Raw genomic sequence first — 24670 nt, 5'->3', positions numbered from 1 at the left:
CCATCAAACGGATTATGTAATCTGAGGTTTAGTCTAATGCACGCTATTGATTGAATTAGAAATCCCATTAAAGTCCACAGGAGTCCATCTTGCCACCGTCTTCAGTGATCTTTGGATTAAGTCTCAGTATATTTTCAAAAGTGTAATACAAAAACATTTAAGAATGAAAACCAGAAAGCAGAGTTTGAGGGAGCGCAGGGAGCAGCATGAAGAGTCTCTCTTCCTAAAGCAACAGTAGCATAATTTCTGGCATTACTGAATCCATTTTGAAATCCAAGCAAAAGCTCATAAACTGAAAGAGTTTCCACCTGGGGAACAGACGAAAACAGGAAGAAGAAGAAACTTAGATTTACACAAGGGAGTGAACCAGAGCCAAAGGATTAGGGCTGGCTTTGGTACTGGAAAGATAGGGCCAAATCCTGGAGTCTTTTCTCTGGCTATTCTCAGACAAAACTGGGTGTCATGCCTGAGCAAAGACTGCAAGGTTACATGCTAAATAAGGAAAGCTACAGTGTTAGCATAGTGATCATATAAATTCCTCAATAAGGCTAGGGCTAAATTAAAACCTGCAGAAGGGAGCAAAGTACTTAGAAATGAAAGAAGACTTATTAGAGCATTAAGTACATTCCCCTACAAGTGCAGGATATGGTCATTCTGGGTATCAGATATTCAGCTGATATGGCAGTCGACTTTGGCCTAAAGGCCAATACTTTGTTCATTTTCCATTTTTCTTGTAAGAAAGAAGTATGTAAATAAAGTATCAAAATCCGGAATTCTTTACTGCACAGATACAGTTGTGTTTTTCCAATATACGTCACAAAGACGTGGAGCATTAGCAACCATTGCATCCATCGTGTTCCTTTTCTTTCAGGAGCTGCGATCTGAAGTGGAGCTGGAGGTGTTAGGAGACACAGAAGGACTCAATCTCTCTTTCACGGCAATCTGTAACAATGGTACTATTTTTCCGCGCCAGAGGAAATGTTCCCATATAAAAGTGGGAGACACAGTAAGTAGATAACAGATTCTCAAATGACGTTCATTCCTGTAAAACTGAGAGAGATTTTTAGAACACCAAGGCAGAAATCTTGCTTCCTTTATTTAATAAATCTCTTCCAAACAAATTGAGAGTTATTAGGCAATACCTAATAAATTCTTGTTCTTGGCTGTGCATTATATTTCCAGAGTATTCTTTGCATTTAGTATGCTGCAGCCATGAATGGTTAATATATTTTCTTTTCCAGGTCTCTTTCAACATGACAGTAAGCCTACCTTCCTGTGAGAAAAGGCGGAGGCAGATTGTAATAAAGCCTGTCGGCCTGAGTGATGCCCTGGAAATTGATATTCAGCTAGAATGCAGCTGTAACTGTCAGAAAGAGGCTGAGATGAACAGTTCCAAATGCAGCAAAGGAAAGGGCTCTTTTGAGTGTGGAGTGTGTGCCTGCAACCCTGGCTACATGGGTCCTTATTGTGAATGTAATGAAAACTCCCTGAGCACAAATTCCTGTAAAAGGTCTCCAGAGCAGAGCTCCTGCAGCGGGAGAGGTGACTGTTACTGCGGGCAGTGTATTTGCCATTTCTCTGTGTACGGAAATATTTATGGGCCATACTGCGAATGTGACAATTTCTCTTGTGTGAGATTTAAAGGAGTGCAATGTGGAGGTATGTCCCCCTTAAACTATTTTTAAAATCTATAACCTTTTATGTAGATGTAACCCTCATTATAGGAGTATTTCCAGATGTGAGCTAATTTCATGGTTTTGACATTTGTTTTCATTCCACATCAGCATGAAATCAGGACCTTTCAAAAATTTCTGCAAAAAAATGAGAGAGAGAGATCCCTTCCCACCCCAGAATACCCCACAGCCCAGTGGTTATGGCACTCACCTGGCATGTGGGAGTCCCAGCTCATGGGTCTTCCATATGCCAGGTGAGTGCCCTATTTGTGATGCTATAGCAGCAGTGTCTCAATCTTTCCTGTTGGAGCTCTTCCATTTTCTACAAATAAATAATTAAATATTTATTGGACCAGAGAGAATGAGGGACTGTACCCCAGTGGTTAGGACAAGTTCCTGTGTCTCCCACATCCCAGGTGAGTGCCTTAACCGCCAGGCTATTGTCAACTCCAGAGTGTGTGTGTCTCATTTTGTCATTTCCAGATCTGTCCCCAAAACTGTAACATTTCTCTTTTTGATAATTATCCAAGTATGCCCTCCTGTATTTAATCCCTTTCAGCCTGATTCAGATCTCACACTGGTTTTATACCAGTAATGCCAATGATATAAGTGGAATTGCTCTTGATTTACACCAGTGTCAGTGAAGTAAGAATCAGGCTCTTTATATTTCTTTTCTTCTTCTGGACTGAATTCTATCTGCTACTGTGTTGTAATCCAGAACAAGTCCATTAAAAACAATGGGAATAGAGTTAAACTGGCATCTCTTGAAGTAGCACAGTAGTGAATCAGATAGGTTGGAGTTATCCCAGTGTCAATGAAAAGACAATTTGGAGGATCGAGTCTTATCTCCCACCCACATATATCAGGAGTGACTCCATTAAAGTGAATAGAGTTGCACTAGTTTAAATGAGATGCGAATCAGGCCCTTTATGTTTAACTATACATTGAAAAGGGTGGGGGTTTTAAATATGAGAGGTGCTGGTAGTAATGAAAATGTGCATTCTGAAATAGAATGCTTGTAATGATTTCTTCTGTCACTTTTAAATGAAAACACTAACCTGGCAGGATAACCATTACTTTTCTAGGTAATGGTGACTGTGACTGTGGTGAATGTGTATGCCACAGGGGATGGACTGGTGAATATTGTAACTGCACAACTGACATTAACTCCTGTGTTTCTGAGGATGGAATACTGTGTAGTGGAAGAGGTGAATGCATTTGTGGAACATGTGTTTGCACAAATCCCGGGGCCTCGGGTAGCACATGTGAAAGATGCCCTACGTGTGGTGATCCTTGTAGTTCCAAACGGTAAGGTACTGTTTTTACCATGTTTGTATTTTCTGCTTCATTCAGACGTGTACAGTATATTAATAACTCTGGGGTGCTATTCCCACCACATTTTTCTTGGGTGTTGGTCCTAGAACCTAAGGGCTTCTCTGCTTCTTCTGTGCAATCTAATCATAATGCAGAAACCAAACATTTCTCAGCATTGATCCGCTAGATCTCAAAATGAACTTTAGGAAAAATACTTCCCCTAGTTTCAGCTGGCACAGAGCACCATGTCACATTTCCACTTCTGCTACTTGGTTGTACAAAGAAGCCCCATGATGAATTCAGCTGAGCAATACTGACATCTGTTCATGGAACAGAACAACAACACCGCAGCATAACCAATATCACAGAAAGAAAAACAGACAGGGAAGGAACATATAATAAAGTTTACAACATGACTGTTAATTTATTTATGTCTATGGATTCATTAGGCTAAGTTCTGCTCTCAGAAGCTACACCAGCTTTACACATATATAGCAACTCAAATACCAAATTCAGCGAAATGCTGCGTGGATTAAGCAGGTCCAGCTGCTACAGGTGTGATGGATGAGTTCAGTGGAGATAAAAGCAGTGGTGTAAGTTATGCATCAGGTATAAGCCGACCTGAGACTGATTGTAAGTGGCAAAGAGGCACTGATTTCACCTTCATTGAGATATGCAAAAGATATTGCATGTGAGGGTATATCAGTAAAAGCATCTAAAAAGAGGGTAAGAAAAGCAGAGCCTCTAAACACACACATTCATATGCCTGCACTATCGCCAAATTTTCCAAGGATAAATTCAGCCTTGATTTAAGTAGGCATAACTGCCCAATTAGGCAAGGTGCTTGAATTGCTCCCCATAGAATACCGTAGTGGTGCAAAGTACATTTGCACGTTCATGGAGTGCTGAATCAGTGCAAGTTACATTAAAGTATCGCTACTCTGCTACTTACATTGGTTTATACCTGAGGCCTGCTTCTTCTCCCACAATGTCTTTACCCCTTTGGAATTCCATTGCCTTATTCTCAATATAGCATTGTAAATGAGAAAGGAACCAGTTCCATGATGTGTAACTTACACCACCATGGCTCTGTACAACTAGTGGATCAGGTCCCAAAAGGGCAATACAGTTTGCTCAAGACTCGCATGCATGGGCTAGGTGCATAATATTTTGAGTAAACATAGCCCTTGAGTATAAGTACGTTATGAAGTAAATATATCAATCTGTTTATACTCTAATTCAGCAGACTAATAGGAGATATATAGTTATCTGATGGGCATTTAGTTAGTATATTAAAAATATATTCCACATCATCCATTTGTCAGAACTTTTTCATCTTTCCTCTTTCTCTGTCACTGCCATGACAGCTGAAACATATGGCTGGAAAAGCCAAGAGAGAGAAGATGTGGAAGACATGGCTAAGTTAAGAGACCAGGTCAGAGGGGACTGAGACATGGTTAGGCAGCTGAGAAAGTAAGGGCAGTAGTTTGAGAAACATGGCAAATATGACCAAAACACCACCAACACTGAATGTATCTACATTTGATAGCGACTATCCCCTTACCCACTCATGTAGTCTATTCACTGCTTCACTTGTGCGTGATAAGGTCACCCCATCCCATGAAAAGAATCACAGAACTCTCAGCATTATTCTCATGGAGGTATGTAATTCAATGCAACAATTGTGATGGCCAGTTTCTTTTTAGATAGTTAGTCCTACAGAGTTGTTCTTCTCAGAGTCTCAGCCTCTGAATCCAGTCAATGCTTCAAACCTAGAATTGTTCCAATATACTTTGCAACAACAATTTTCTTATGTGAACTTCATTTATGTATTTTCTTTATTCCGCTAGTAGACTCTAGACCCACTCCAGGTCCCATTGAATCACTGGGAGACTTTCTATTGACTTCAGCAGGAGTTGGATCAGACCCCGAGTTTGTTTTTAAATATTCCAGTCATTGTACAAGTAAATAAAATAAATAAGATATTTTGAAGTTACTTTTGCCAATAACTTGCATCAGCTTAATTAGTATCTATGTTAGTAGCTCCTGAGACAAGTGAATCATATTTGAGAGACATCTGTTAAGATACCTAAACATGTTTTTAGTCACTTGGTAAATATAACACGTTACTTAAGAGATTTTTAAACATAGGGAGATTTATATTAGGTTCCCAGCCTCCTCACATATTAGTCCATTTGGTAGACATTCTTCTGACAAGTATTTAGTGAAGGCTTAATTCAGAACCTTTATCTTTAAAAATGAATGCTATGTATGAGTAACCCCATTTCTTTAGCAGACATACATGAATAATGTTGCCTGGGGTTCTGTCTGGTAACTAACAAGAGCTTAGCAAGAAAAAGGGCAAAAGAGTACTTAACTACAGTACCTTTATTCAGGGGTTTTCTTGAGGCAATACATATCACATTTCTGAGAACTACTGTATCTCTAGCACAAGACCTTTTGTTGGCTTCTTTTTAAAAAGTAGACAGCATATGTATTCCTCTTTATATTTGTGCTTTGCAACAGACGGCGATTGATGAGCTTTTGAATTATTTTTCACAGGAGCTGCATAGAGTGTCATTTGGCTTCTGATGTCCAGTCACAGGCAGAATGCAGTGAAAAATGTAGATTAGTTGATGCAACTGTCAACAGTGCAGAAGGTTTGTACATCTTTTATTTAACTGCCTTTTGTTGTCTGCCTTGTTAATTGTAGCTTCATTTTTCATTAGTTTTACATAAAGGTATAGACAGTATCTGAAAATTACTGCAGTACATACATAGTTTTTTTCCATGGGATTGGCTCCAAAAATTATACTGGTTATTTGATCCTATCACTATCTATCAACATATACAGTACTGCACTGAAAAGATCCTTATTAATAGCAGTCAGAACTATCTATTTATCCCTTCAGATTAATTAACTCACCACTATACACCTAGTTTCCTAACAAACTTTTGAAAACTATAATCCACCTATGGCTGAATTTTAGTCTTATGTGCCCTAATACAAACTCCCAATGAATCTAGGTGTAAAATTATACCCAACCCATAAGTTTCATTGTGATTTCGGCCCTCAGATGCATATGCAGTGATCCCATTGAAGTCCATGAGAACTTCCAGGACAGAAATTGACCTTGAATAAAATATTACCCTCATAGACAAAGAAATAAAACTTTAAACAAGACCGCTAAGCAATATCATTGCTTTTTCTAAACATAAATACACACAAATACACATACATGGTTTTGTCTGTTTCTTCAGATTGCCTGCTTTGTGCACTTGGCAGTGCTCTATGAAGAGTCTGTTTCACTTCCTACTTTTTAAGCACTAGCGTCACGTTTATAAGCGCTGTGCGGGAAGCTCACTTGAATGTTCTTGTCCCTATGCTCCAACAGGGCGTCAATATAACACAACAACTGGTGGAGGTGCTGAAGTTTCTGAGTTTATATAGGTGCTACTTTATGCTACTGTTTTCCATGGATGAAGAGAAATTGTCAAATTAATGTTAAGTATTAAAAATTGTAAATATCTAAAAATGCTGAGGTAGTTGCAAAAATCTGTATGTCCCACAGGAGCCAGAGAAGGAAACTGAGGAAAGGTCAAGAAGGCATGTGTCCCTCCATGTAGCTAGGTATGGAGCTACAAGCCAGGGAGCAGGGTTAGGAGGAACATACTCACCCAGCTTATGGAGTCAGGCAGAGAAGAGGATCAGGGAAATGAGCTGCAGATTGGGGAGAGGGCCCGGCACTTGCTATGAGCTGCATCCCTAAGGCATATGCACAGCCAGGGTTCAGTGTGTTCTCATACTTCTCCCCTAACTGTGCTCCGCACACACATCCTATCAGGTCTATACATGTTCCCTTACTCTTTGTATGAGTCACAATAAAGCAATTTTAAAAGCCCAGGACAGTATGATTAGAAAAGAACTCAAAGGAGCATAAGCGGCAGATCTATTTGCAATTTTGTCCCACTTTGGCATAATTAAGAACATTTAAGAGGAGGCACCCCTTTAAAGGTGTCAGCTTCCCATCTCAGTGCAACGTAAAGCTAAGGCACTAATCCTATAGTCCTGCTGCCTAGGGTGAACCTTGCATGCTACCTGACCCAGTACAATGTTGAAACACTTCAGAAGGCATAGCGAGCAGATCGAGGGACGTGATCGTTCCCCTCTATTCGACATTGGTGAGGCCTCATCTGGAGTACTGTGTCCAGTTTTGGGCCCCACACTTCAAGAAGGATGTGGATAAATTGGAGAGAGTCCAGCGAAGGGCAACAAAAATGATTAGGGGTCTGGAACACATGAGTTATGAGGAGAGGCTGAGGGAGCTGGGATTGTTTAGCCTGCAGAAGAGAAGAATGAGGGGGGATTTGATAGCTGCTTTCAACTACCTGAAAGGGGGTTCCAAAGAGGATGGCTCTAGACTGTTCTGAATGGTAGCAGATGACAGAACGAGGAGTAATGGTCTCAAGCTGCAGTGGGGGAGGTTTAGATTGGATATTAGGAAAAACTTTTTCACTAAGAGGGTGGTGAAACACTGGAATGTGTTACCTAGGGAGGTGGTAGAATCTCCTTCCTTAGAGGTTTTTAAGGTCAGGCTTGACAAAGCCCTGGCTGGGATGATTTAACTGGGAATTGGTCCTGCTTCGAGCAGGGGGTTGGACTAGATGACCTTCTGGGGTCCCTTCCAACCCTTATATTCTATGATTCTATGATTCTAAGAAGGAATTAAACTGGTGCAGCTGGAACAGTTTTCGTAGTGGGGATGCTGAAAGCCATTGAACAAAACTGTAAGACCTGTGTATGATGGAAACTACTTCAAGCCAGGGAGTGCTGCCACACCCCTAGCGTCCCTAGTTCCAGCACCCCTGAACTGATGTGTACGTTTTTTATCCTTATTCTTCAGATAAATTTGTTTTTAAAATCAGCTCCTTACTGTTATTTTATTTAAATTCTTGTTTCTTTTTTGAGATGGGGAGCAGTAGGGATACCTTTTTAAAAAGACAAACAAGAAATTTTCCAGATGACCTGATTAATGCTGCAATCTAAAACTCTTTTTGCATCCACTAGCATGTCCAGGAACCCATTGAGGTTTAACTGAGTTTTGTGTGTTCTCAGGGCCCAGTTCTCCACTGTGTTATTGCAGTTTTATACTGGTGTAACTCCATTGATTTCAAACTCTGCTGAAATCAATGGTGGTATGCTGGTATAAAACTGGAGTAATGTAGTGGATCATGGCCACAGATTCCATAATTAGTGCAAATTACAAATGTCTACTAAACATATTTTTGTGTTGTCTTGTTGTTAAAAGCTCAGTGTGCACTACAGTGGGCTGTATTGTGATACAGGAGGGCCAGGGAGCAGTGGGAGAGTGCTAGATATATAAACTTAAGGCTAATTAAGGTGTGGTTCTCTGTAGACTAGGGAAGGTGGCTGCAGATTAATTGGAGCACCTGCAGTCAATTTTATTAGGCCCTGTTAGGAACCTAATAAAACCCCCTGCATCAGGCAGACAGAGGAGGAGGAAGGAGAAAGGACTGGAGCTTGGAGGTATGTTCAGAGATTTGGAAGACCTGAGAATTGGAGTAAGGGAGACCCTGCCCAGCAGGACAGAGAGACTCCCTCCCTCCCGCATCTAAGGACGGAGGGTAACCCCCACCTAAGGGGGATGAGGGTAAGAAACCAACAGGGGTTGAGAGAGGCTGGGACTCAGAGCGAGGAGCAAACCCAGACCCCTCCCCCCGCTTCCCTCCTCTATCACCTTCCCGGGCTAGTAGCGGGGCCCTTGGCACCCAAGAGCAGGGGCGAAGGGGGGCATCTTAGCTCCCCACCAAGAAAAGCGCAGGACCCACCAAACTAAAATCGGCCATCTTGCCACAGTATGAATTTTTTAAAAACCTAGATAATACCTAGTGTTAATGACCTCATATACTAAAACAGTGGGACACCTTGGAGGAGGAATGAATATATTCAGTGTAAGTAAAATTTAAGAAATTAAAGCAGTGTTGTCAAAACTCTGGAGTCAAGCCCTGAAAAATCCTGAGCTTAGTTTGAGTTATGGCATTTTTAAAAAGTAATACATTTGGGGTTCCTTTTATTTGCCTTCTGGTTCTTGAGCCTTTTTGAATGCACTTGGGTCACATTTTTCAAGCTTTTCTTTACTGTACTGAGAACTAGAAACTTACTTTTTTTTTTTAAATGAAAACTGAGATTCTCTTGTAATCACTTGACTATGTGGCCATGTTGCATCCCTATGTCTGATATAAATAAATGCCAAATTATATGAAAGTATGTGATACGTAGTAAATGAAAGTTGACATTTTGTATGTACAATAGCTTCCTTTAAAATTCCATTATTGTAAGCCAAATTCATTCTTTCTTTGTTTCCTTTTTTGTGATTTGGATGTTTGAGAGGTTTAGGTTGATCTATTTGGCACTCCTTACTCAGCCAAACTCCCAGGAGTTTTGTCTGAAGGAGTGGTGAATAGAGCCTTAAACACCAATAACATTTCATTTTTAAAAATCCATTTGACAAACTTCTAGTTTTCTCACATCTATCTAAAAATAACAAAGACCGACAGGCTTCTTTTAAAAATTCATTAAAAGTAAAAGCTAATTTTTAGAGCTGAGTTATATAGTGTAAATGTCGTGAAACTGTAGTTTATAACAGAAGCAACAACAGATGTTCAGCTATAGAGGAGTTAGCAGGCGTTGCTAAAATTAAGGGTATTTTCTAAATATAAAGATATTATATAATGTTAGAATTGGAATTGTGGCACTTCTGGAATTGGATATACAGTCTCAGATTCCAATCATTTTACTTCTTCTTTGCTGTCTGCCACAACTATTCATTCCCACCCCTCACCTCTTGAATGAACTCACCATGAAAGGTTCCCTACTTCGGAAAGGTTTGAAAAAAACCTGGATTAAGTTTTCCCACACAAATACATTAAGTGAAGGGGCAAGTAAAGCTGGGCAGATTGTCATAATGGATTACTTTTGTACCTGCCTTCCTCTAAATCACATTACAATGATCCCACAACTACAGTTTTCTGTTATTAATTTATATTTTATTATTGTCACGATACATGCCACAGTATTCTTTAGGAATTGCATTGTGGAAGGAATAAATGGTAGTCCTTTTAAAGGTATCAGTATCTGTTTGAAATGTGACTATCTACTTCTGAAACGTAATCTAGACATACTACCAGTAGCTCTAAGCCAAAGAGAACATATTGTTTACTTTGTACTAGAATCAGGGCTATTCTATTCCCGAGACAAATGGTGGAAAGTGTCTTGGAAGTATTTGCAATTCACTGAAATTCACACTGCAGCAGATTGATAGGTGCACTTGATGGTCAGTGCAGATTGACAACACCTGGACCTACTCTTCTGAAACATACGTGGAAAATCTAAAACAAAAACAAAAAGCCATTTAGAGTGGAAGAAAAAGTTGTTAAATATAGCGGACATTCTTAGGATATTTCTGCAGTTCTCTTCCTGTCTTTACTATATGGTGAAAAGGCCATGACACATATTAATCCATAGTCTCTCTTTTTATTACATGTTAAATTGCACTTGACCTACTGGGTGGCTTTTTTTTCCACAGATTTCTCAAAGGATAAATCTATTCCCTGCTCGTTACAAGGGGAAAATGAATGTGTTACTACATTTCTAATGGCTACAGATGAACAGGGAAGGACAATCATTCATAGCATAAAGCAGAAAGGTGAGTTGTTAATATCACGTTTTTAATATATACACATTGTGAATTAAAAGTACAGCTGGGAGAATCAAGCCATACATATTGGAAGATTAGCAAACTGAGATGTTACGTACAGTACTGTGTTTTCTTGTGTTAATAGTCTTTCTCTACCTAACCAAAAAAAAGCACCTTCTAAAATATTTCTTTCATATGATGTTGAAATGAGACATGACTGTTCTTGCAATACTAGCAGTATGGACTAGTGGACTGAGCACAAGGCTAGGAGCGAGACATTGCTGATCTAAATCCAGCTCTGACTCCCTCTGTGGCCTTGAGGCAAGTCACTCTCTCTCTGTTTCAATTTTCTTATCTGTAGAGTTTGGATAACATTTAATTCTCTACAACACAGAAGTGATGTGAGGATAAGTTAGTTAGTTTTTTCAAAAGTACTATGGGAGTACTAAACATTATGAAAACGATGATGATACCAAATACCATCACATTACATGACAAATTACCTGTAAAATCTTATTCATATAGATACAAAAATTTTTAATAGATTAACAAGTATCCATAATAGCTACACTAGACATGATGAAGCAAATATTTTATATGATGTGCAAATATTTTTAAAATCATGCCTAGCCCACATAATTACATTTAACACAGCACTATTACCAAGTTTTGAATGATTTTCACAAAGTTACCCTAGATATTGAACAGTTATTTTTAATAAGGTATGTCCTTTCATTTAAAAATATTTCTTTATCTATTGTGTTATTTGTCTTGTCTTGTCTTTCATTTAAAGATCCTAATTATGTGGGACATGAGAGAACACACTCTTCTTCTCAATTACTAGACAGGCTATTTCCAGGCAGACAAATACATTTTTGGACACACCTAGGGTTGCCAACTTTCTAATGGCACAAAACCAAACACCTCTTCCCTCTGTCGCTCCCTCTCCCCGACCCTCTCTCACTTTCAAAGGGCTGGGTCAGGGGGTTGAGGTGTTGGTGCGGTGTGAGGGCTCTAGCTGGGGGTATGGGCTCTGGGGTGGGGCCAGGAATGATGGGTTTGGGGTGAAGGAGAGGGCTCTGGGCTGGGGTAGGGGGTTCGGATATGGGGGGTCTGGGTTCTGGGCTAGGGGTGGGGCCAGACATTAGGGGTTCAGGTTATGGGAGAGAGCTCCCAGTTGGGGCAGGGAGTTGGGGTGTTGGGAGGGTGCAGGGTGAGGGCTCCAAGAGGGAGTTTGGGCGTGGGACCGGACTCTGGGCAGGGGGTTGGAGTAGGGTCCCAGTGGTGCTTACTGCGGCTCCCAGGAAGTGACCGCCAAGTCCCTGGGTGCTTGGGTCGCCAGGGAGGCTCTGTGCGCAGCCCTCGTGCCCGCAGGTGCCGCCCCTGCGGCTCCCATTGGTTGTGGTTCCCGGTCAATGGGAGCTGTGGAGCTGGCAGTTGGCGCAGGGGCAGCACGTGGAGCCTCCCTGGTCACCCATGCACCAGGGAACACAAAGACAGTGGCTGCTTCTGGGAGCTGCGCAGACCTAGAGCAGGCAGGGAGCCTGCTTTAGCCCCAGGCCCCCGCTGTGCCGCCAACTGGATTTTTAACAGCCAGAGCTAACTGGAGCTGCCAGGGTCCCTTTTCAACTGGGCAGTCCAGTCAAAAACCAGATGCCTGCCAACCCTAGACACACCCAGTGTCTCACTGCTAAAAGTTAGTTACATCATTAAGGAAAGCACTGCACATGCTTGCTTTCCTTCTGGCAGTATAACTTGAGGTTTGGAAAAGTTCTCCAGCCATTCATCTTCTTTATTAATTCTGCGTGCAGTGTTTCTGCAGTATCTGTCTCAGGAATTAAAGTGATTGCACTGGAAATAATCAGCTACTTCTGTAAGAATATTATTGTTTAATAATAGTAGTGTGCCATTATATACAGTAGCTTTATACCAAAGAATGTTGCAACAAAGCTTTACAAAAAAGATGGAAGGTATACACGTGTAAACTGCACTTGCCAGATTCAAGATCATAAAATATTTTCATAGCTGTAGGATAGTCTCTTTATTAAATATATTTACTGTGTTTATTTAAAAAGGATTGATAGAAATAGCTTAACACAGGCACACTGCATGCAAATGCTTTGGAGCATTCCCCACAGAATTCTGACAATAAACCTAAATTCTAATCTGTTCCACTTCTGAGCCTGTCTCAAGCAGAGGAACAATTATGCTGTGGTTTTGTGATGTATGCAAATGTGAAATAAGATGAGAACACCATGAACACTCCAAAGCTCATTTTCACTTGTGGATCTGAAGTTCAGTCTGTACGAACAGCTAATGCCTTCCTTCAGTGTTCAAACTAGACCTCTCAAAATGAGTTGCGTAATGATATCAATCAAAATAGTCATGCAAAATAAAATGTGAGTAAATTATGCCAAACTGAAATGAATTCTAAATGTCATCAGACCATGGTTCAGAAGAAAATTTCATAAAATAGTAATTTACTTTTATGAGTAATACTGGTTAATATTAAAATGATCCTTTAATTGAGAGCTGACAAAAAGAACATGCCCTCTTGGCTTTACAAGCCTATTATTATGTTGAGTTCTAGAAAAAAAATCTATCCCAGAATAATACTGATTTTCTATTCTAAAATGCCCATGTTTGATCTAGGATTGCTAGCTAGCATTTATAGAACAACAAAATGAAGCCATTTAAAAAGTGGTATTGAACTTCTAGCATAGTAACAACTTACATTCACCATGGAAATGAAAGTGAAACATTTCCAAAAATGAGGTGTCTAGAATACTTCTGTCTGGTTCAAAGATGTTAGTTCCTGTTTTTAAACACAGGCACCCTAACAACTTTACAAATCCCACACCTGAACCCTTGTAATTAGCAACCAGATGTGTATAATGAACATATATGCACTGAAGTACCAAACTGAGCAATCAAATGTGTTATTCTGAGTCCTACTTAGGTGCTTTTGTTTGAAAATTGGGCATCTGATTTTATCCAAAATTGGGCAATCTCCTTATCCAATACTTCAGCTTACCTTCACTCCATCTTTACTCATGAGGTTTGGTCACTGAATGAAAAGGACATGACCATTTCAGATAGGGCTGACAATGACATCTGTTCAGAACTCAGTGGATTCACGTGGGCAAAACCATGTCTGTATTTTTATGAGTATATTCAAATCAATGGAGCCCAAGACAAAGCAACTTCAGTTTAGTTTCTAGGGGTCTGATCTGCCCAACTGAAGTCAATGAGAGTTTTGTCATGGACTCTAGTGGGAGCTAGGTTAGCAATACTGTTTACATTATGGCAGTGGACATAAGAAAACAGCAGAAGTCTTTCTATATCTCATTTAGACCTGTGTGAAAAATGGAAATTCTGTTTTGCAGAGAATTTTGATTCAAAATTTGGCTTCACTCTGAATCAGAACAAAACCTGAACATTTCAAAATGCTCCATGAAGGAAAATTCCAGAAAAATAATCATTTTGGACCAATCGGAGCATTTTGTTTGGACAAAATCAAGATGTTTCACTGATATTATGATTTTTTTAAAAATGTTACATTATATATTGTAATATAAAGGAATCATACAGGGTTTTAAAAATTCCAAAGTTGTTTCAATATAAAAAATTGAAATATTTCATCCTGAAAATGTTGAAATGAGACATTTCAACGTTGTCTGAACTTTTCCCCTTGTTTTTTCTCCTAAATGAACTTCCTGCAAAATTGACATGATTTCCCAGTGTTTCGATTTTCGACAGAACTGCATTCTTTGACGGAAAATGGTTCTGTTGTAACTTTATCCGAGCAACTCTAATCTTATTTATTTGAGTCAAATCCCAGTCCCACATCTGAGGCATCTGAAGGGGAATATTGGATTTTCTTGCTTTTCTTTATTTTTGAGATGCCATTCCCCCCAAGCTTCTCCATTTCACCAATGCTGTTTCCCTGTGTTAGTAAAAAGAAAAGGAGGACTTGTGGCACCTTAGAGACTAACAAATTTATTAGAGCATAAGTTTTAGTAGTCATCCGCTAAAAAGCCGACAATCTAATCAGCATCTTTCCCTCTGCAATATGCCTGAGTCCCGTAAATCCAAGAAGTGAGACTATTGTGAGACTTCATGCTACCACTAAGCCAACCACTTTTCTCATTTATTTTGGAAAAATCACTTTCTTTTTTTTTTTGGTGTTCCAAATTTATTCCAGAGAATCTGTATCTAGTTAATTTTGTATTAGAGCTATGGGAAACCTCCGTAGTGAATACTTTTTACCCTTGCAGTATAATCCTTCTGGGCCAGTTTCTCAAACCTTTTCCTAAACCTGTTTGAATTTCATGGAAATCGGAGCTAAATGGTGGCTTCAGGTAATAGCTCACCTTAAGTGATCACTCTGGTTACAGTGTGTATGGTAACACCCATTGTTTCATGTTCTCTATGTATATAAATCTCCCCACTGTATTTTCCACTGAATGCATCTGATGAAGTGAACTGTAGCGCACGAAAGCTTATGCTCAAATAAATTGGTTAGTCTCTAAGGTGCCACAAGTACTCCTTTTCTTTTTGCCAATACAGACTAACACAGCTGCTACTCTGAAATATTTCAGCTGAGTTTCACTTTGAATTCTTGGGTTTGTATTCAGGGACTGCAAACGTACATGAACTTGAAAGAAAAGGCACATGCAACACCCAGCAAGGAAAACAAGCAGGTTCCTCTCAGCTGTTTTTAATTAGCTATACTTGTAAATAACACTCATACCTTGCTTTGTTTCCACAGATTGCCCACAGCCTCCAAACATTCCAATGATAATGCTGGGTGTTTCTCTTGCTATCCTTCTGATGGGCACTGTTCTACTTTGTATATGGAAATTGCTAGTTTCTTTTCAAGACCGAAAAGAGGTTGCCAAGTTTGAAGCAGAAAGATCAAAGGCCAAATGGCAAACGGTATGTACTTGCATTAATTTTATATAAGTCTCTGTGATTTGGCTCAATGGTTCTCAAATAATAAAGGAATTGGACAGATTTCCCAAACTATGCTCTTGTGTCGGTAGATTTTTCACTATATAGCATGCTATAAATTAAAATTCTAATGGGTTTTTAGGAATGAATGAAAAATAGATGGATTTTAATATTCTTCATTTTATTTCTTCCACGCACAAATATGATGCACTGAGATGTCAGTTTTTTAACTGACAAGGGCATCTAATGAATCATTTTATATACATCTGTTAGTGAATAGCTTGATTAATATTAGAGGCACAGTCTTGTTCCCGTAAATATCACATGTTCCTTTTCCCCTGTTCCTTCTGCCTGGAACTTTTGCTTTTTTGCAATAGTATTATGATGAATTAAATAGTGATTCATTGACTAAGGCAAAGAAACACTGAGCAGAGTAGCATCATGATTGACACACTTCAGCAGGACCAGTCACTACATTATTCTCCAGCATCTGAGAAAGAAAAATAGGTACAATTTAACTCCAAGAATTTTTCCATAATGCCTTTGGTTAGCCAACGCTGATAAGATGTAGGTGAAGAAATAGGAGGGAAAATAAAGGGAAAATAAAGGTGCTTTTGAAGGGAAAATCAGTGAGGCCAGACAAAGGGCACTGGAAACCAGCATTAACATACCTAGTGTTAGCCCTGAAAATCCCTGGGGTTTCCCTAATTAACCATGTGGTACAGTCTGAAGTGTCTGACTACAGTAGAGCTGAATAGAATTCTGACAGCATATGTCTTCCACTTCCACCTCTCTTGCTGAAAGTGGGAGAGAAGGTATTTCCAAGGCCTGTTAGCTTCCCATAGTGACACTGGTAGGAGATGGGGAAGCCACTGCTATGCCCCAAGAAGACTGACAACAGATAAATGAAAGATCACAGGCCTGTGGTGGGAGGAGACCTTTTGGGGATGTGGGAGGCCACTTAAGCATTCTGAGGTTTACATGCATCTCAGGATCCTGAACCTCGGCTAAAAGTTCGTGTAAAAGATAAAGAAGCCTCGTTTTCATCCAAAGCTTGGAACCACAGAGGTTTTCTGCATTGTTTCAGGTTTTGTTCTGAAAGGAGTGCATAGCTTTGGAGTTGACATATTGTTATATTAAAAATCCCAGGGGAGCTATCTACAAGAGCAGGGGTGAAGTGAGCTGCCCAAATTTCAACTACATTCAGCTTATCTAAATTCTTCCTGTACTCTCAGCTATTGTATTCCTCACTCCTGTCTTAAACTATTTGGTGGAGTTACTGTGTACCCTTAAAGTTTTATAACAGGCAAAACCAAACTCCCAAATGTCAAGGTTCTGGATCTGAACTGTCCCCATGTTCAGGGATATTTAAGTTGGGGATGTTTGCCAGAAGCTGGGAATGGGTGACAGGGGCTGGATCACTTAATGATTACCTTTTCTGTTCATTCCCTCTGAAGCACCTGGCACTGGCCACTATCGGAAGACAGGATACTGGGCTAGAAGGACCATTGGTCTGACCCAGTATGGCCATTCTTATGTTATGGAGCTAGGTGTAAGCTGTGAACTTTGTTCCAAGGTTTAGGCTCATCTCTTAAATAGCTGATGCATTTCACCCCAGAAATGCCTGTACTACATGGGTAAGCAAAATCAGAGACCCTGATCTTGTGAGGAGCTGAGCATCCTCGACTTCCATTGACTATGAAGACTGAAGGCACTCAGCAGCTTACAACATAGTTTGGAAAGCACTTTGAGCTAAATTGAGCCACTAAGCTCAGTCCAGAGCAAGGGACAGTGTGCAACTGTGCCGTTCCAAGAGAAGATCAGGCAAAGAATTATGTCTCAGAAATACAATTCCACTCCAGTTCTCCCCTTCCTCTGAGTAAGTTACTTCACCCCTGTTTTGGAGTGCAGTTTGCTCTCCCACCCTGTGAACTCAGCCAGCTATTCTGACTGGTGAGTAGCGTGGTGGACCCAAGGTTCCCTGCCCCATCCATCCCATGTCTTCCCCCCACACACCACTTGCTTATAGTGGAGAGTCCTGATTGAGCATTCTCTGATCTCCCCCTGTAGCCAGAGCCACACTCTGAACAGCTCTTACTCCCCCTTAGTTCTCTGCATGGCCAAATAATGGTAATGTCAATGTTGCTATACAACAAACACTTTAACTGCCTCATTAGTACTACTTGCATATAAAAGCAGCATTTTGCGAGAACATTTTTATTCAAAGAGAAAACTGTTACGTGACATTTCACTGTGTTGGTAGCAGTAAAACTGGGTTAACCAGCAGACCTGAAAAGACATGCAATATCAACTGCAGATTAGTGAGTTGCTACAACTTTGTTTAAACATGATTAAAAGAAGCAATGAACACATTTATGTAAATATACATTACATATGCTAATTGGCACAAATTTATGTTTTTATAGAAAAAAAACAGGCTTGACAAATGAGTAATATCTTTAAAATTAACGGAGCAGTTTAATGGTGAATCATTCCCCCCCACCCCCAAAGTGACTACAGAACATTTTATCTAGGATTGGCACATAACTGAAATTAAGGTGCAAACTTTGTGGTTAAAAAAAATCTAAAACAGAAAATAACACATTGCGCATTTACATGGGTTGGTAATTAATTAAAGCTGGAACTGATATGCATTACCTAATACTTATCTAGCACCTTTCATTTTCAAAGCACTTCTCCATCATCATCTAACTAATCCTCAGGTAGGAAAGTAGTATTAGCACCATTTTGCACACAGACAACTGAGGTAGTTAAGGCACTTGCTAGAGACCACAGAGGGAATCCGTACGAGAGCCAGGACACCTCGCCTCCAGTAGCTGCATCTGACCATAACATTGACAAGCTGCTGAGAAAGCTGCAACCAGCCAGTTTCTGTGGGTCTAGGGTGAGCATGGGGGATTCACCTGAAGATTGTTAGAATGAGGGAAAAGTGGAAGAAGAATGGAGAGAATTTGCCTAAAAATCCCCTAAAAATAATTCAGGAAATTGTACTGCAAAATATACTTCGACCATCTGTGTAATTAGACACACTCTGCTTGAAGGATTCGGCGATGTGATGGGGAACTTTGATGAGAGACATGTCAGTGTCAATGTTGAAAGCAGAAATGCCATCTGGAGGCAACTTTTAAGTGCCTACGTAAGGAAGGTGGTTCAGTGAGGGACTGGCCTCAAGGGGAGAAGGAGTGCTCAAGCTCATTGTGGGTGGTAAATGACTGTGTGTTAAGAACTTGGACAGCTTTGTAATCCTCAAGGCAAGGAGATCTGTAGTTTCAGATAGCACAAAACCGCTGATACCACTGGAAGGGATCTTATTCCAGGTGCAGGCCAGCAAAGCACACTTGCCTGAAGGGGGATTGATGCATGACTTCTCCTATATATAAAGTTTTTAATTCTGTAATAAGTGTACACAGTGTTCTTACTATCATTTTAAAACGCATCTATTGCTGTTTTTTACTTGGCCCATAGTTCTGAGTGCTAGAAATAATAAATCTATTATTTGATTATTCATAGTTATATGTGATTAAAACTGGGAAGTTTTAGACTGATCTGCCACTCTGTTACATCTACTATCAAGGGACCAGGGAAACAACCCTTTCATCTGAGTAGCCTGCAGAGATCAAGTAGGGGAATGGTGGCAGCATAAACAATTTAAATGACCCTTTACAGAAAACACTTTTTATAGTCTTTTCCTTCTAGAATGATCCAGTCATGATGCTCTGCATGAAAATAATCTAAGACACATGGTTAACTACATCTTTGACAACATACTGTTTCACTAGATTTGTTTTTTTAACCTGGGAGGCAGGTTTGTTTGTTACATTTTTCCTAGTTCTGGATTGATTTGTTATGCTCTGTGTAGCCTGATCATAATTATGCCATATTACGATCTTCAGTGGATCCGCACGTGACAAGTTTACTTGCTATATTCTGTAATGCAGCAATAAGCACATTACTTGCACATATAAGGAATGAAAGATATTACTGAGTTTGTGTGTGGTTTGCATCACCAGACTGAATCAGGTCAGGAATCATTTACATGATGATGACCCACACTGCTGTAAAGCTAAAGAGGTAGCATTAAAGTTAATGGATTGCACCTACACACATATGCAAATGAGTCAATGGTCAAATGGCAGATTTAAGAAAAATTATATTTAACTTACTAGCTTTTTTCTTTTGTTGTTGTTTTTAGGGAACAAATCCCCTGTACAGAGGCTCAACAACTACATTTAAAAATGTAACTTACAAGCACCAAGAAAAGCAAAAAGTGGACATTACTGCAGATTTCTATTAGCACTTCAGACACTGGAAAATTAGTTTTAATGACGAGAAATATAAAAGCACTATTTTGTTTTTATTTCTTTATAACTGATTACATGGATGTTTGTTAGCACATCTTAGTGATATAATTCAGCTAGAGCAAATATATTTTGTGTGTATTGAAGGTATTGTAGATTACTGCTGTATGACTAAAAATTAAGAGAAACGTTACAAAGAAACACATTTAACATTCAGACCCACAAATTAGTCTTAAAGAAAAAAGCACTGACGATTTCTGTGGAATTTGCTCCACAAATAGAATAAAAATTCATCATCAGTAAGCACATTTTGGTAAGTCTAACTTGTATTTGCTATTTATGGTGAATTTTACTTCACGTTGTTCACACTACAATGCCCAACACATGGTGCATACCCAAACACAATCAGTCTACGCTGTTGGCTTACATAAAATAAAAAATTTAATGCCAGCAGGGCTAGGGGGTCCTGATGCCAAACTATGGGCCTGGATCAGGACCCCCTAGTGATTTCATCAGAAACAACTGAATTTATAGCCTAGCTTACATGGATCCAAAACTCACACAAATATCTCCTCAACCTCTTTGCCTTTCCCTCTTTCTTTGCCTGTCTCCTTCCCTGCCCCTGAATCTTCTCCCTTTGATGTTCTACCTTTTTCTTTAAGGACCCATCCTAAGGCAATGCCAAAAGTGAATCCTGTTTAAACACAGCCAGATCTCTTCCTCCTCTTTCCTCTGAGTTCTACTGGAGAGGTTCTAGTACAAAATAGAAATGCATGTCATCGTTCAGAAAACTCAATAGAGCAGCTTTAAACCTGAAGATGACCCTGAGGGTTTTGAAAAATTTACCTCCTGTGCAGAGATCCCACACAAGGCCTATACACCACTTAATCCTAATTAGACTTGCAAGATATGCCTAGGAGCTGCACAGGCTATTGTGTAAGCCCTTTGAATAGAAGAGAATTTCATACATAAGGCATGGATGTAATTATCAGACCTATAGTTTTGTGGATATCACACAAACAAATGATGAGATTTTTCCATAGCAGCAGCATATTTTAACCTGCCAGTCCATTTATTCTAGTACAAGAGAATATATTTGACCCTTTTTCGCAGTTTTTCAAAATAAGCAGTTATTAATTACTAATTCCCCTTGCTATTCATGGCAGTGACTTTAATAAGAACCTTAAAAACTGAGTTTTTAACTAGAGTTGCTAACTACTTGCCATAGACCCTTTGTCAAAAATGCATGCATAGTACTGAAAAAACAGCTGATGTGATAACATGCAAATAACAGTATCAAGATTTTTTTTAGAGAGAAAAAATACTGTATTGACCTATTTCAGAGTAACAGCCGTGTTAGTCTGTATTCGCAAAAAGAAAAGGAGTACTTGTGGCCCTTAGAGACTAACCAATTTATTTGAGCATAAGCTTTTGTAGCTCACGAAAGCTTATGCTCAAATAAATTGGTTAGTCTCTAAGGTGCCACAAGTACTCCTTTTCTTTTTGTATTGACCTAAATATTAGTTTCTTCTTAAATGTTTTAACCTTCTGGTCCATGATAAAGAGATTCAGAGTGCAGACTATTTTTATAACAGATACATATGCCATCTGAAAATATTTTTTAAGAAACAACATGTTAACCTATTGACAGACTAATAAAAACTATATTTTTCTCTGCATTAAACCAAAATTTTGATCTAAAAATCCTTGAAGGTGGCCATTTTGAAATAAATCATTATTCCAACAGCCTGTTTAACTTCAAGCTTTTATGTCCATACACTGCAAATACAGGATGTGCTGTGAATTGATTTATTATGTAGATCTGACTCAAACCTGTTTTTCTGGGTCTGATCCAAAATCTACTGAAGTCAATTGGTAAGGCTGGATGAGCCCTTAATGTCTGGAGATACATAAAAACAGATGGCCATTGTTCTGCGGTCATCACCTCTCTCTATTTGAATTGCAGAATATCTTTTAAGCAGCTTGAAATCAGTTCAAGTTGTTCTACCTCAGTAACCAGACTTCAGAATGATGTATATATTGCTCTGAAATTTACAGCACAAGTATTTGATTTTATTTGTTAAAATCTCAGCTCTTTCCCCAAAATAGTGAAAATAGAACCTTGGGTATTAGTTAATGGAACATTTTTTTGTTCAGATAGAAGCTGATTAACACTATTCATTAGTGGATTGGGACCTATGATATATATTTGTGTTCGAAGAAACTTTAAAACATCTTTAGAAATAAAGTGAGACAATATAACAGCATGTGAAATAATTGCAGTGTGAAAGGCTTACTGTAAATCTAATCACTAGAACTGGAATAAGTTAATTAGGCATCTGTACTTTTCACTATTCTTTCACAACTCATAGTGGAAGCTATGCATATGCAGAGGGGCCAGATCTGCAGTCCTTCCATTCCCTTAACTCATACTGAAGTCAGTGAAAGTTACAAATAGCATGAAATCCTGCTTCCTTAACCACATGAATAGTCTCACTGAGCAAAATCATGGTTCCATTGAAGTCAATGGGGCCAGGCTTTTACCCACTGACTTCAGTAGGATTATTGCACAAGTAAGGATAGTGGAATTTGGACCATGGAAAGAATGTAAAGGTAAAATAGCTATTACTTCTGTGTTTGGTTTTAAAGTAAAAGTATCAAATGGGAATCATTTTTAAGAGATTAAAAAGCATCTTCCATTTGGTATCTCAGTCTAAAGTAACCAAATGCCTATTGTTTTATTAAACACCTTTTAAGTTGTATTTCCGAATGGCTGACTCAATGGATCAGTAATAGCAAGCAGAGCCTTTCATCGTTAGGTCACCAGTTTATATATAGAACAGCTCTGTAGTGTTTGAATGTTGTTTCTCTCTGAACACTGTTCAGTATTTCCTAATGCAAAGAATTCATTCATCCCCTGGCAGGGAGCCCTGTCAAGCCTGAAGCACATTGGCAACTCAGTGTGGTGAAGTGGACTGCTTGTGCTGTACCAGTTCTGGGCATAGAGGTCTTCGGGGCTCTCAGTTGGGCACTTTTTGCCAGAATGAAAATCAATCAACTACTTTTTATAGTAAGAATTCATCAGAACAGAGAAAATAGCCAGACTTATGGCTTATTTACTGTTATAATTAATCATGTTTATTACAGTAGTCTACAGATCAATCAAGAAGAGGCCCTATTATGTAAGTCACTATACGAGAGTCCCTACCTTGAAGAGCTTATATAGGAGACCTCTCAAATACAGATCACGCTGAAAGCTATTTTTAATTACAATATGTGCTGCAAGCTTCCCAGAGGTCATACAGCATATTATAAGATGTTGATCAGAGACCAGTGGCATTTTCTCCAACTCCAGGAGTGGGGTTTATCCTTTTAGTTGGATGACAGATACTTTTAACAAACTTTTACAACCCTTTTTTTTCCTTTTTCAAACTCTGAGTGTCCGTGTGGTGTGGGAGTGGGGGGCGGAGAGGATGGAAAAGTCCTTTTTTTTTGCTGTTGTCATGGATGATGTTTTGACCTAAGGCTGGACCTGGGCAAAACATTGTTAATAGATGTACTTCTGTTCACTGAAGAGTTAAACTAAGTAAATAAAAGAATGTTGAGAACATTTTTTTTTGTATTTGTGTATCTGACATACATTAAAAATGTAATTTAAGTCATTTGTCTTGCATGGATAATTGTCATTTTGATTTACAAAAATGTATATATGTACTCGCAAAAAGAAAAGGAGTACTTGTGGCACCTTAGAGACTAACCAATTTATTTGAGCATAAGCTTTCGTGAGCTACAGCTCACTTCAGCATCCGATGAAGTGAGCTGTAGCTCACGAAAGCTTATGCTCAAATAAATTGGTTAGTCTCTAAGGTGCCACAAGTACTCCTTTTCTTTTTGCGAATACGGACTAACATGGCTGCTACTCTGAAACCTGTATATATGTACTGTGTGTCCAGATTCCTTTTCCTATGTATGGCTTTTTCAATTTCAGGGAACAACGTAATACAGAAAATAGGTAATGAATCCAGGAGTCGAATGTCAGGGCAGTACTCTTTGTGTATTGTGTATAGTAATACAGAGGGCCAAATCCTGCCTCTTCCTCTCTGGCTATGGAGTGCCCTGACCCACCTAAGTCAGACCAGTTCTCTCAGAGGAGAAAAGGAGGGCAGGATTTGGGGATACAGAGGGTCCACACTTCCTACAGGCTAGGAAGCTGTATTCTGCTATATCTCACTGACTCCCAGCATGCAGGATAAATCAGGAGAGGGCTAATGGATCCACAAGTATATAGATCCAGTCAGCCATTTTCCCCTATAGAAGGGAGGATGGTAAGGGAGCCCAATGGCAGTCTGGGCTGCTGTAGTCTTGAGGTTGTAGTAGCAGTTGTGGTGGACTCTGTGGCTTCAAGTGAGAGGATTCCTGCCCTCCAACCCCCTGAGGAAATACCCAGTGTACAGCCAGGTTACTCTGACTGTAAGCTAGTTCCAGGAATTGGGCTATGAGTTTTACCTGCTAAAAATCCGTGATATTCATCATATGTTCCTGGAGGCAAATCTCATACTGACACCAGTGAGAACTGAGGTAGGACTAGGGACCAAGCATCAAGGAGCTGAAATATCTGCAAGTATCCTCAGACTGGGAAAAGATTTGCAGAAACAACACTATCCACCTCTCCCTGAAGTCCCTCACAGACTTA

At 39.5% G+C, this 24670-nt stretch overlaps 1 protein-coding gene across 2 annotated transcripts in view; it reads left to right on the top strand.

Annotated features, from left to right (window-relative positions):
- Window positions 1–23635, top strand: part of ITGB6 (integrin subunit beta 6) — a 48695-nt gene extending 25060 nt beyond the window's left edge. For both annotated transcript variants that reach the window (XM_075117876.1, XM_048870115.2), the window contains exons 10-16: window positions 872–1006; window positions 1242–1659; window positions 2759–2981; window positions 5550–5647; window positions 10595–10714; window positions 15477–15643; window positions 19872–23635. In XM_075117876.1, coding sequence (XP_074973977.1) covers window positions 872–1006; window positions 1242–1659; window positions 2759–2981; window positions 5550–5647; window positions 10595–10714; window positions 15477–15643; window positions 19872–19973 — 1263 coding nt within the window. In that variant the 3' untranslated portion in view covers window positions 19974–23635. The remainder of the gene's footprint in view (window positions 1–871; window positions 1007–1241; window positions 1660–2758; window positions 2982–5549; window positions 5648–10594; window positions 10715–15476; window positions 15644–19871) is intronic.
- The last annotated feature ends 1035 nt before the right edge of the window (window positions 23636–24670 follow it).

The sequence above is a fragment of the Caretta caretta genome, chromosome 11, assembly GCF_965140235.1.
Source record: "Caretta caretta isolate rCarCar2 chromosome 11, rCarCar1.hap1, whole genome shotgun sequence".
Lineage (NCBI taxonomy): Eukaryota > Metazoa > Chordata > Testudines > Cheloniidae > Caretta > Caretta caretta.
The sequence above is the reverse complement of the archived record's forward strand: the minus strand, read 5'-3'. Positions and strand labels throughout refer to the sequence as shown.